Here is a 13019-nt window from a genome sequence, read left to right as displayed (position 1 = left end):
GTTTCAATATTAAATAATTGGCTTTTATATGATCATTGTACTAAAACCAAAATAAATTATTAAAATATTGTCTGGAGAACGGAGAATGACACTTTTGACCATCTATAGTAGACTATATTTGAATAAACATCTAAATAACAAACAAATAATAATTATAAAAGTTATTTTGGGTTTTGTGTCTTACTGTGTTAAACCATACTATAAAATAATGTACAATATAAAGTGTTGTTTCTAAAAACTAAATAATTTGCTTTTGCTGTATATTATCATTGTTCTCAAACCAATACAAATTGTTCAATATTATTTATTATTTTTGGGGGATGATAACTTTTCTCTAATATAAGATGTATACATCTTCAAAATAAATAAATAATTATAAAATATATATTGGGTTTTATTTTTTATTACTGTTAGTGTTTCATAATTTATACTGTCAAATCTTCCCCATTCTGAAAAACCCTACTTTGTATGACCACAAACTTTGCCTACAAGCTATACACTATGAACAACTATTTGATTTATTAATAGAAATTGCGCCATCAAACTGCCCTTATGACACCCTTTTATAACATAATAAGCTATGGAGCTGGGACATTTGGGAAGTAATTCATTATGAATGCTCTGTGAAGGCATTTGAAGAGAGATTTCGCTGATGCTAGGTGTTGTTTGTTATTCACCAGCTCTGACTGTAATAATCCTAATGCCATTGGCCAGATCAAGCCCGTCCTCCATAGCTCTCTCTCTCTCTCTCTCTCTCTCTCTCTCTCTCTCTCTCTCTCTCTCTCTCTGTTGCTCCCGCGACAAAAACAACGACTGGACATGACAGCTGCACGGTGACAGCATTAAAGAAGACCCGTGCTGACCCATTCAAGTATTAATATAGCAAATTAGACCCAATAATGGGTTTTATTTCACGTTTGTTCCGTATGAACGGCGCCAGCCTCTTGGAAACACGAGGTCTGCCTACACTTGCTCAGTCCTGAGCGGCTTCAGGCTAAGCTAGCTCGCGATCTCCAAATCATTGCTAAAGCTCGGGGTTTATTTCTTAGCATTAACTTAAAGTAGATTTTGTTGTTGTTCTTGCCGTCACGTGTTTAAAACACGCGAGAATGGCTCATCCGGGTGGAGCAGCGGAAGACGCGGCTGAAGGCAGCGGCTGCTCGATGAAGCTGCGCTCCGCCAGTAGCAGGAGCGGCGGCGGCGGCGGCGGCGGCCTCGGGGGCGGCTCGTGCTCCGGCGAGAGGCTCGAGCAGATCCGCGCGGTGAAATCAACGCTGCTTGAGCGGCTGGGACCGCACGAGCGCCTGCTCACCTATCTGCAGTCTGTATTGCTGTGGGAGAGACCCTTTCACAGCGTCCTATTGTACTCGGCCGCCAATGTCATGTTCTGGTGAGTGGATGAGCTTTATCTCCATGGTTTTATCTCTACTCGGGCTCTGTTTACAACCCGGTGCTTTCAGTTGAAACGTTTACATTATTCATGAACATTTTGAGAATCTTGTATAAGCCTTTCTTGTTTTTTATCTGGATGCATACGTGTCTTGCTTGTTCCAGACGTTTTCCCCTTTATTTAAGATAAGTAACAGATGGTCAGACTGGGTGTCATTCTCTCTCTGGATGCCTAAATTTAGACCGTGGCTGTAAGTTAGTGGTGTTACTGTAAACACAATGCTGTGTGTGCAACACTTTGTACATTTGTGAATTACTGAGTTGTATTGGGTACCATTTTTGACTGCTTTTACTAATGCATGTTGAGCAGAGATATGTTTGCACTGTTTAAAATGTATATTTATATATATATATTAAAAAGTAGTACTGTGTGTCTTATAAATGTTACCTGTTGAATAGCTTGTGTTCCACCTCCCACTGTCAGTTATTATTGTAGATAGTAGATAACTACATAGCACCATGACAGAGACACTACATATATTTATATATATATTTATATATATTAAAGCACTATGTTTGCAAACCGATTGGTTGGGCCTGGTCTTAAAGTGGTGTGATCTTGTTGGTCATGGGATTTTGCCAAGAAAGTCGTTCCTGGATCAACATGTTTTGTTGATCCTGGAACAAAATTCCTGTCCAAAAATGTGGTCTTATCATTACCCCTAAACTTAACTCTACCCTAAAATCAGAAGGAAATGATAAGTGAATAACCCTGATATAGAAGCATCTAACCCTGGTTGTAATCCTAAACTTATCATAAACTGTAAACTTGTCCATCAAATCTGATTGGTTTGATTGTAATGTTGTTCCACCAGGATGATGGATCAACAAAGATGTTGATCTAGGAACATGTTGTACTTTGTGAAATCACTGTTCATGCCCTAAGTCTTTTCATAGGCCAGCCTAACAGAGGAAGCCATGTGCTGTGTGTACACACTATGACATCTGCTTCTAAAATCAATAACAATTCAAAATGGATCCTATTTACTTTCTTAATACATATCCTGGTCTTATTATGAGTGATTCATCTGTGCATTTTATTACAGGGAAAAGTTTGTCTTTGTACTGTAGTCTTTAATCAAAATGTAAAAACATGCTTTTCCTCTTAAAGGGATACTTCACTGATTAGCATTAAGCTTTGTATCAGTAGAAACACGGTAGTATTTTCGAATGACCGTGTTTCCCTCCCTCATGTCCCCCTGAGATGAGAGATTTCTGTATTGTGTGTCTGGAAAAAAATCTTAATTTTGCGTCATCTGAGGCTTTTTTGTCCAGAGGCTAGAGACTACAGCCAGTAGTAGGAGCTCGTTCCGCATGTTTTCAACCCGCCCATAGGGGGATCTCACGATAAAACGGCGTCTTTTCAGTTTCGAGTCGACTAGTAGCCTAGTTGTATCATTTCTTCAGATACTGCCCTCTGTAACCGGTAGGTGTGGCTTGGGAGTAGCCTTGTAGGGCAGCGAAGCAAGTGCATTCTGGGAGTTGTTGTCTTTCATTCACATGAGCCAAAAATACATTTTCTGTCTTTTCTCAGTATAGAAGGCACCAACTTCAAAAATAATTTCACATTTCTACTACATAAATGACCAAATTTAAATACACATTCATCTTTCCAGCAGTGAAATATCCCTTTAAATTAGTACTACCCTTTACTACTTTACCGTTACTACCCTAATAATAATGTTAATCAATAGCCAAATAGGATTTGTTATGCAAACTTGCATTCAGTCTCCATTCTGATATTGAACTCCAGTTTTCACAGATCCAGATCAGTCTCTTGATGGATAAAGTCTTGATTATATTTCCTTTTTTTGGAAATATGTGACAGTAAAGAAGTAAAATGGGCTGTGAACACTGATCTATATAATGACATTCTATATAGATCAGTGGCTGTGAACAAGATTTCGTGTTGACTAAATGCTATAAAGAACGCCCAATAAATATGTGAGGAAAGGAAAAGGAAAGCTGTGCAGGGAAGACACAATTGTTATAGGTTGGATGTCCCTCTTTTTTCTTCACTGTTCAGGCATGCAGTCTTCATTCACTTAGTGCAGTCACCCTCTCCATCAGAGAAATATTCCCCCGATCTTATTATCTCCTTTTATTTGCCTCAGTGAGCAGCAGAGGAACGCTGCTTGTGGTATTTCTGTGCCTGTAGAGGCATTTATTTATCTTGGAGAATGGATACTGAATGCACTGACTGATTATTATCTGGGGATAAATGGTGTACTCTATGCTTTTTTTTATGATGAAAGACATATTATATATATGCCTTATTTCTCTTTTAATATTAGGCCTTGGTAAGATCTTGCCATTTAAAAATCAGATTACACCCAGAATTCAGTCCATTCAGAAATAAAGTATCGTCACTGTCTCAGAACATTTCAACCACCCTTGGTTGTAATGCTTTTGACTGGTCATGTGGTTTTGTTGTTTGATCGAGTCATCAAACAGCATTAGCTGTCTTATTTCACACCGAGAGATCAGCAGGGTTCAGCCTGGTCTCAGCGCCGGCTCACCTTTTGGTCAAGTAATGTTGCACATACATAGCCGTAATTAGCCATGCCGCTGTGAAACTGTCAGAAATCACGCAGCACATGCCGTCTCTGAGATTTGCACAGGAAAGACACTGGGGCCGGAAACACCTGTGGAACAAAGGTTTCCTCATACATTCAGTATGATAAATGCATGACAGATGTCATCACAAGGTTTTGGTCAGAGAGTCCACAACAGAGGCAGTGTTTCAGAGTAAAGTGTACCTTTTTGTAATTGTTTTCTTTCTTAGGTTTTTTGCTCTGAGCTCTTTGAGGTCGCTCTTTCTGCTGGCATCAGGTCTGGCCCTGGTAGTTTGCGTCGACACATGGAGGAATAAGATCTGGCCTAAGATCAGAGGTAAAATTGACCTTCCTCTCTTGCTTGTGTACAACTATTACCCACGTATATAAGACTTTGTAGTCTCATCTTAATATTAATACTGGCTGTAATTAAAACCTCTCTATTCCCTGTGCTGTGACCCACTCAAGTTTCATTTTCTCCCTTCCCATTCGCTCAGCTCCTAGAGAGTTATGAAACTTGTGACATTTCCTAGCAGTGCATTTTCCAGGAGGTGCACAGTATCGACCTGAATCAATATTTTGCATGCAGCCGAAGCCAGTGGCTTATTAGCATTTGATCTACACTCTGGGACAACTTTAATAGAACTAAAAATAAATCCTAAATCACAAGTCAGTGTTATTCTCTGAGAACTTGCTAATACACTCATCTTTTTAAAGGAAGTGAAAATGTAATTAAGCAAATGTTTAAAAACTAATAACTGAGTCTTCTTACACACAAATGTGTCTGAAATTGTTTTTGATCTCTTGCAGTTAAAAGACAAGATGAGAGTGAGAATGAAAGGTAATGTCTGGTGTATTTGGTTACTCTTTGAGGTTTTTCTGTGGTGTTTGATACATAATTGTGTAATTGTTAATTCTCTTTGCTCTTTTCTGAATGTCTCACAGCTGGGGTCTGGTGCAGCCTGGGACTTTAAGTGTGCCTGAATTATGCCACCACCTGGCTGAGATTTGGGTTACAGGGTCTTCCTGTGCAACAGATATTGTGCAGTTCAAACGGCAAAATCCAGGGAAGGTGAGATTACTCCCAAACTAGCAACACTGTTAAGTAGGGGTGTAACGATACCCTAATGTCACGATTCGATGCATATCACGATACTGAATTAACGATACAATATTATTGTAATAATCCAAGACATATGGTAAAAGGTCAACAAAAAGTGTACTGTTGCTAAATTAGGTATTACATTGGGGGTGGAAATGAATGGGTTTGGATTTAGTGCAGGTAACCCAATGCACAGGACAACGGTGACACCAGATTTAGAATATTCAGGATTCTGAAGCTGAAAATACAGAATTATTTTAGACGAATATGCTTGAACTCTGTCACTGGCTAGATATATACGGTATTTAGAATAATGTAGGCCACTTTTTACTGGTAACATAAGACATTTGGCATTATCAGGACCCATTGCATTATTATACATAATATTCAACATTATATATAGTAGTAAACTGAATTTTTTTCTCACATAGAAATTACAATATACTATACACAATACAGATTATCACTACCCATGATCTATTGATGCATGTTATATTGTGACACAATAAATTGTTACACCCCTACTGTTAAGATCAACTGTTAATATTGTATTAACAGTGTTAATATTGTATAGTGTTTTAACTTGCTGTATTATCTGTTGGTTCGGAAATGCCACTGAATCTCAGAAAAAGATAATCAGAAAAACAGTTACTACTGCCAGCAAGTTACTGGGGATAACATTACCGAGCATTGAACACATTTACAAAGATAGAATGGTGAGAAAGGCCAATAACATTGTATGTGATTACACACACCCGTTGGCATTTCATTTTAAATTATTGCCATCTAGGCGTCGTTTCTGCCCACCCCTTATGACCAAGAACAGATCCAAATTTTCTTTTGTACCACAAGCCATAAAAGCCTTAAATCAGTCAAAATAAGCTAGATGTCCAGTTGGCCTGGTTAGATGCAGGGGTGTATAGTGTATTGTTTTGTATTGTATTTGTTTGTGTCATATGTCTGATGTTTTGTCATGAAGTGCCTTGCGACTGCGCCGCAAACCCAATTGCCCCATGGGGACAATAAAGTTATCTACTACTACTACTACTACTACTACTACTACTACTAATATTGTATAGTCATATTATCAAGTCTATAGTCTTGTGTAGCCAGACATTGGACGTTTGGTCCAGTTTGCAGCTTACTCTGGACAAGAATTGCCCGCTTAGACAGGAAGAAACTTTCTGAGCATGTAAACATGTAAAGTGACCAACCACAATGGATTTTGTTTTTACATGCCATTTAAGGCCTATAATTATTTTTATTGCTTTTATGACTTGTATTGTATTCATATACTTGTTTATCAAATCCTAAAACTCCATTCTCTTGCAGTTTTGTATGATGTTTTGTGGCCTGTTCACCTTAGTGGCCACAGTGGGGCGCTACATCCCTGGACTGGTGCTCTCATATGTGGCTTGTGAGTAGCAGAAATCCTTCAGGGCTTACTAATGATCTTCTCCAGTGCCTTAACAACTGCAAAATATTTACTTAAATATTTACTTTAATATTTTCTCTCTCTCTGTCTCTCTCAGTGCTGGGTGTGTTGGTGTGCCCACTGGCATTGTATTATCGGCTATGGCAGCGTGGATGTGTGAAGCTGGAGCCAGCCCTGCAGTGGCTGGACTTCAGCGCCAAAGGATACATGATGTTAAAGCCCATAGAAAACCCGTGTAAGTACATGGCAGATCTAACTAGGTGTGAACTGATGGTCATGCTGAGAACAGTTCCTGCCATTTTAGAGTTGTATTTTAAGGACTGGATTGTTCTTGTGTCATAGGGCCTGTTTACACCTGGTCACTTAAAGGGTTAGTTCACCCAAAAATGAAAATTATGTCATTAATGACTCACCCTCATGTCGTTCCAAGCCCGTAAGACCTCCGTTCATCTTCGGAACACAGTTTAAGATATTTTAGATTTTGTTCGAGAGCTTTCTGTTCCTCCATTGAAAGTCAATGGACGGCATACTGTTCACGTCCAGAAAGGCAATACAGACATCATCAAAGTAGTCCATGTGACATCAGTGGCTCAATCTTAAATTTATCAAGCGACGAGAATACTTTTTGTGCGCAAAACGACTTTATGCCACTATCCATTTCCTTCTCTCTGTGCCTCAAGTGAGTTCGCGTAGTGTTTCAGCGTAGCGTGTCTGTGTTGTACGTCACACGTAGGCTCACTATTGGCCGACGCTGGTCATGTGTGATGCTTGTGACGTACAACACAGACGCGCTACGCAAAAACACTACGTGAACTCACTCGAGGCCCAGAGAGAAGGAAATGAATAGTGGAATAAAGTCGTTATTTTTGTTTACAAAAAGTATTCTCGTCGCTTGATAAAATTAAGATTGAGCCACTGATGTCACATGGACTACTTTGATGATGTCTGTATTGCCTTTCTGGACGTGAACAGTATGCCGTCCATTGACTTTCAATGGAGGAACAGAAAGCTCTCGAACAAAATCAAAAATATCTTAAACTGTGTTCCAAAGATGAACGGAGGTCTTACGGGCTTGGAACGACATGAGGGTGAGTCATTAATGACATAATTTTAATTTTTGGGTGAACTAACCCTTTAATGCGTTTTTACTGATCGGATAGCTATCGGTTTTGTTCAAACTCTTCCATGGCCACATAAATGTGTCTATGCAATATAAATCCTATCTTCAATTCCCGTGCTATATGCAAATTCAAGTTCACGTCAATGAAAGCAACAGATGTGAGCTGCAATTTATTTGTCATCAGCTGATTTCAAGGACAAAGACTGCAACAGGAGACACACAACTAGATGTGTGTTGAGTTTCAGAATGCAATACCAAACTTCCAGTTTAATTTGCTGCAGTTTTGCGCGTCGGCTTGCTGAAGACATCTGCAGCTGGCCGTATCTGCAGTGATGCGTGTTGCAGTAGCGCTCTCATATCTGTCTACCAGGAGCTAGTAGCCTATATGCCCTCTCACACATTTAGTTTTTTAACATTTTGGGAGTAAAATTTACATATGTGGCTTCAACAACCAGATGCATTTACACCATAAAAAAAAAAAAAATACGATCCGATAGATATCCGGTCAGAGAAAAACCATTGAGTGACCAGGTGTAAACAAGCCCTTCCAAAAATGTTGGAATTTTGCCAAATTTGCATGAACATTTTTACAATCTAGGAAAATCTTCCAGATCGTGTGGATTCCTATTAAAATGACTGGATTTCGCCTGGGAAATGTCTTGCTGTAGGATGCAAGAGCAAATCGAAATGCTGTTTAGCTGATGCTCTTTTTCTACAAATCAATGCAAAAACTTTCCTTTTTTTAATGATATTTTTTTTGTTGACATGAAGAATTTGTGATCCGTCGTTAACCGCATATTACAGCTTTCAGAAGTTTTGATAAACCCTTCTGTGTTTGCAGTTCTTCGTAAGCCCATCAGGAGGGGGACCTCAGATGACGCTAGTGACAGCGAAGAGGAACTGGCTGCGTTCTGCCCAACGGTGAGGCCAGATACAGGGGTTATTTATTACATCATAGGGATTTAAATCATGATAGTAAACAGCAAGTTGGAAGATCTCATTGTTTTTTTAATAAGCTCACATTTCTCGAAATATTCCGCACCTGTAGTTTGATGAAGCATTGGTTGCTAAGGAACTGGCAATGACTGACTCTGAGCACTCGGATGCAGAGATGTCGTACATGGATAACGGCACCTTTAACCTCTCCAGGGGTCAAACGCCCCTCACAGAGGGCTCGGAGGGTAAGACACTCTCTTGTCCTTCTCTCTATATGGGTCAATGACATATAAGGGTATCTAGAATAAAGAAAGTTCTTAGAAATTCTTTGTATTCATGATGGTTTTGAAAAACCTTTTACCATTTTAAAGAAATGTTTTAGTTAAATGATTCTTGTGGTGCAACCATCAAGTAAAAAGAACACGTGAGTTTACACATCTAATCATAATCATTATTTTTGAAGTGTAAATATATTTGTACGTTTAATCTTTCTAGATCTTTAATCTAATATTAAAGTTATTGTATGAATTCCATTTGTAATATAATATTCAGTATTAATTTGAAAAAATTCAGTTTTGCATCATGAATAAATTACATTTGACAATCAAATAGAAAACAGTTATTTTGAATTGTAATAATATTTCACAATATTACTGTTTTACTGTATTTCTGATCAATTAAATGTCTCCTTGGTGAGAGCAGAAGAGACTTCTTTCAAAAACATTTAAATATCTTACCAGCACCAAACTTTTAAATGGTAGTGTATATTTTGGAGTTAATTAGTAAATGGGGATACAAATTTGTGTCTCGTCATTGACACGTGTATCCTCTTTATTTATTCACTGAATAGATTTGGACAGGCACAGTGATCCAGAGGAATCATTTGCTTGTGGGCTTCCAGACTTTCCCTCCATCAACCCAGATGCCACCCTGATGGAGGACGATGATGACGCCAGCTTCGGATTGCCCAGTCTCAACTCAGCCGCGTTCTCCGGCCCTCGCGGCTCTACTACCTCCGCCCTGCTGGATCTGGACACCCAGATGGACTCTGATCAGGAAGACCTCGACCCCGAGATCTCCCTAGGCTCCCTAAATACTACCTCTGACCTCGCTAGTAACCTGGCAGGGGTCATCGCCAGCAACATGATCCAGGCAGCCATCGCAGGAGCCATGCAGCCCCGGCCACCGCAAGGTCCTCGGAGAGAGAGCGGCCCACGGCCAGGAGCACCCCCGAGGAGTTTCAGGAAGCAGTCGAGCTCGGAGCTGGACACAGACCTGGACTTTGATGGAGAGGACTTTGAGATGTTGGATCAGTCCGAGCTGAACCAGTTGGATCCTTTAGGAGGTGGGCAGGGAGGTCAGAACAGAAACCAGGGGTCGAGTTTCCTGTCCAACTTGCTGGGGAAGCCACAGTGAGCCCGTCTTACAGATGCTACCTCCGTCTGTCTGCTCCTCATGTCCTTGCACCTTGATCCAAGTAGAAGTTGTTTGCAGTGTTGGTTTGAATGTCTACTGAGATGCTTTCAGTTTTTCTGAGTGAGTGAGACAGAGAGAGAGAGAGAGAGAGAGAGAGTGTGTGTGTTTGTTTTGCACTGTTAATGTAATATTAGATTCTCTTGCCAGGTTTCCTCCACTGGCTGCAGTTGATATCACTGTGAAGTAATCTAGTCTGAATCTTCTCCTTTTATGCTCCGTGAGCTTCTTTCCCTGTCCTCTCATTTATGTGAGTGTGTGTGCGAGACTTGTGTGTAAAAGACTCTGATTTACTTGGTAGGCTAAGCAATAGGACAACAATCAGAAACATTTAAAATGATCCGAAATTTCTTTAAGTTCTTATAAACCAGCAAACTGCAAGTCTTATAGATCTTTCACATGTTTCTTTTTCACACAGACTGTATTATTGTTGTCTTCAATAATAACACATGGGACCAAATCAGACATTCCACCATCAATGCTGAGTCAAGACGATTAATGTATACAAAATATTAAGTTGCCTGTAAGGAAGATTGTGAAATCTACAGTCAAGACGTCGTTGAGTAGAGGAGTCTAAAGAAGTAGCAGTGACGTATGATCTCATGATGTTATTATAGGGGATAGTTCACCCAAAAATGAACTTCCATTTACTCATCCTCATGTTGTTCTAAACATGTTCGGACATAAAAGAAGATTTTTTTTATTTATTTTTTATTCACAGAAAAAAGTAAGTCATACAGGTTTGGAATGGCATGAGAAAAAGTAAATGATGACACTGTTCATTTTTGGGTGGACTATCCCTTTAAGACTCTGAGACATGAGTAATAAACAGCAGTCAGGTCGTCTCACTTTGCCATGTGTTTGCTCCTGAGGTTTTTTCCACCCTTCATTTAATTTTTTTTTTTACATACTAACTGCATATTCTTTTCATCAGGTCAGTCTGATGCCAATGAAAATGCATATTTCTTAAAGCAGGAATAGCATGAGAAAAAAAAAATTATATAGTCATTCATTGCCTGGTAATTTTAACCTTAACATGCTTTTTACATAACATACATTTTTCTCTGTCATTTGGCTCACCACAGTGACATTTACGTCTAAGTTCATGTGGGCTGGATTTTCTTTCAGCATTTCTTGAAAACCAAGGAATGGGGTTAATAAATGACAGTAACTCTTTCCTCATGAAGATCTTTGTTGTAAAACTATGGCAAATTTACAGTACATTGTCTTTCAAATTGCTGTTTTTCGTCTGTTCATCTGTCAAAAAAGAAGAAAAAACAACTAACAGCCCAGCATTGCTGTCCATCTGGATAGTACGGCAGTACATTGATTTTGTTTGTAATGACTCTACCTCAAACAAGACACTGCCACCTGTTCGTACACAGCCTCCTCTCTTCAAAAACACCTTTAACAGTTCTGACTTTATACAGGAACTTTTCTACAGGTAGCAGCAGGAAAGCTAGATCTCCTCTGCACCCTCTCATCTGGGCTGGTCTGACATGAGATTTAACATTCAGTACATTACTGAAGCACAAAAGGATTTGAGAAACCACCTTTCTTACTTCCTTTCTTGTGTTATGATGGAGCTGGTGGAAATAAATGGGTTGAATTTGCTGTTTTGTTTAGTAGATGCTGACCCTTTTCCCAAGTTCAGTTTCTGTTTTTGACCCAATCCTAATAAAGACTCGTCATTGCTGGCTTTGATCATTGTGTACGCTGGAAAGTAGGAAACACACTGGGAAACTGCTGTACCAATAAAAAGGCATAAAGTTACCAGGGATCAGTGAAGTGTTTTCTATTTTCCAAGCGTACCATTTCTTTTTTCTTTTCTCATTTTAATTTAAAGTAGTGGAGCGTTGAAGAAATATAATGAATAAGCTTTTATCTTTCTCACGGTCTGTCACTTTCTGCTATTCCAGTTTGTTTATTACATTCAAACAAGTCTTAATCCAGCCAACTTGAGTTGGGTTAGAGGAGTTAGTGCTGTTTGTTGGAATGTTTCATCTTTTGCAACTGTTCTTTTTTTCCTGTCTTGGTTTTTCTTGGTTGTGAGCCCTAAGATTTTGAATTGCTGATATTTTTTGATTGCTGTGTTAAAAGGTTTGATTCTGAAAGGTTTGATTTCCACTTTTTTTTTTTTTAGGTAATTCATGTGTAATTTGTGGGATACTTATTTTTGGAGAATGGTAACTTTTATGTTTATTTATCATTATAATTAATGATTTACTATTTATATGGACACACTTTTCTGTTGATTTTTTTATTGATTTGATAAATTCTCCATATTTCTTTTGAAAAAGCATCAAAATATTTTTATTTTATTTTTTTGTAAGTGTGTCAGACAGCATGACCACCATTTAGTGGGAAAAATCTGTTCGGTCAATTTAAACAAACGTCACCAGCAATTCAAATGGGATAATGAAGTGGTGGTTTATACATAAAAACAAAATTATGCCCAGTGTCATCTATTGATGTTGTATTGATGTTAGTGATTTAAAAATACATCAGTTAGCAGTCTGCCATGTTGAGGAAAATGTAAAATACAGAATCACTCATCTTTTCTTTCTTTGTGTGAGCGTTTTTACAGGAGTCTTTCTGTAGCTGGATTCTGCAATGTCAGTGACTTTTATTTCAGTAGTATTTCCCTCTTCCATTCTCTGTAATTGATTTTGATAACTTTTGATGTGCAAGACAATAAACGAATGAATATATTATAAGTAAAATGTGTAGTTATTGATGACTTATAACAGATATTTTGTGACCTACTGAGCTAATCAAAATTATGATTCTAGTCTATAATTTGTCCTGGTATAATAATAAGGACTATTATTGTAATAGAACACTTTTTTGATAAAATATATATATATTTTCATTATACAATATTACAGGATAATATACAACCAATCTGTAGTGAAAGGCAATACAATTAAATAAATAATTAAAATAAAG

The 13019-nt window shown here is 38.4% G+C and overlaps 1 protein-coding gene across 1 annotated transcript; it reads left to right on the top strand.

Moving 5' to 3' along the window:
- Positions 1 to 778: 778 nt before the first annotated feature.
- retreg3 (reticulophagy regulator family member 3) lies at positions 779 to 12786 on the top strand. The gene is made up of 9 exons (XM_081377361.1): positions 779 to 1390; positions 4235 to 4341; positions 4815 to 4845; positions 4950 to 5076; positions 6439 to 6523; positions 6639 to 6776; positions 8503 to 8582; positions 8710 to 8842; positions 9448 to 12786. The coding sequence occupies exons 1-9, from the start codon at positions 1110 to 1112 to the stop codon at positions 10011 to 10013; spliced, it is 1548 nt and encodes a 515-aa protein (XP_081233487.1). The 5' UTR covers positions 779 to 1109; the 3' UTR covers positions 10014 to 12786.
- The last annotated feature ends 233 nt before the right edge of the window (positions 12787 to 13019 follow it).

This window comes from Scardinius erythrophthalmus (genome assembly GCF_964197995.2).
Source record: "Scardinius erythrophthalmus genome assembly, chromosome: 1".
Classification (NCBI taxonomy): Eukaryota; Metazoa; Chordata; class Actinopteri; order Cypriniformes; family Leuciscidae; genus Scardinius; species Scardinius erythrophthalmus.
This window is presented reverse-complemented; position numbering and strand designations above follow the sequence as displayed.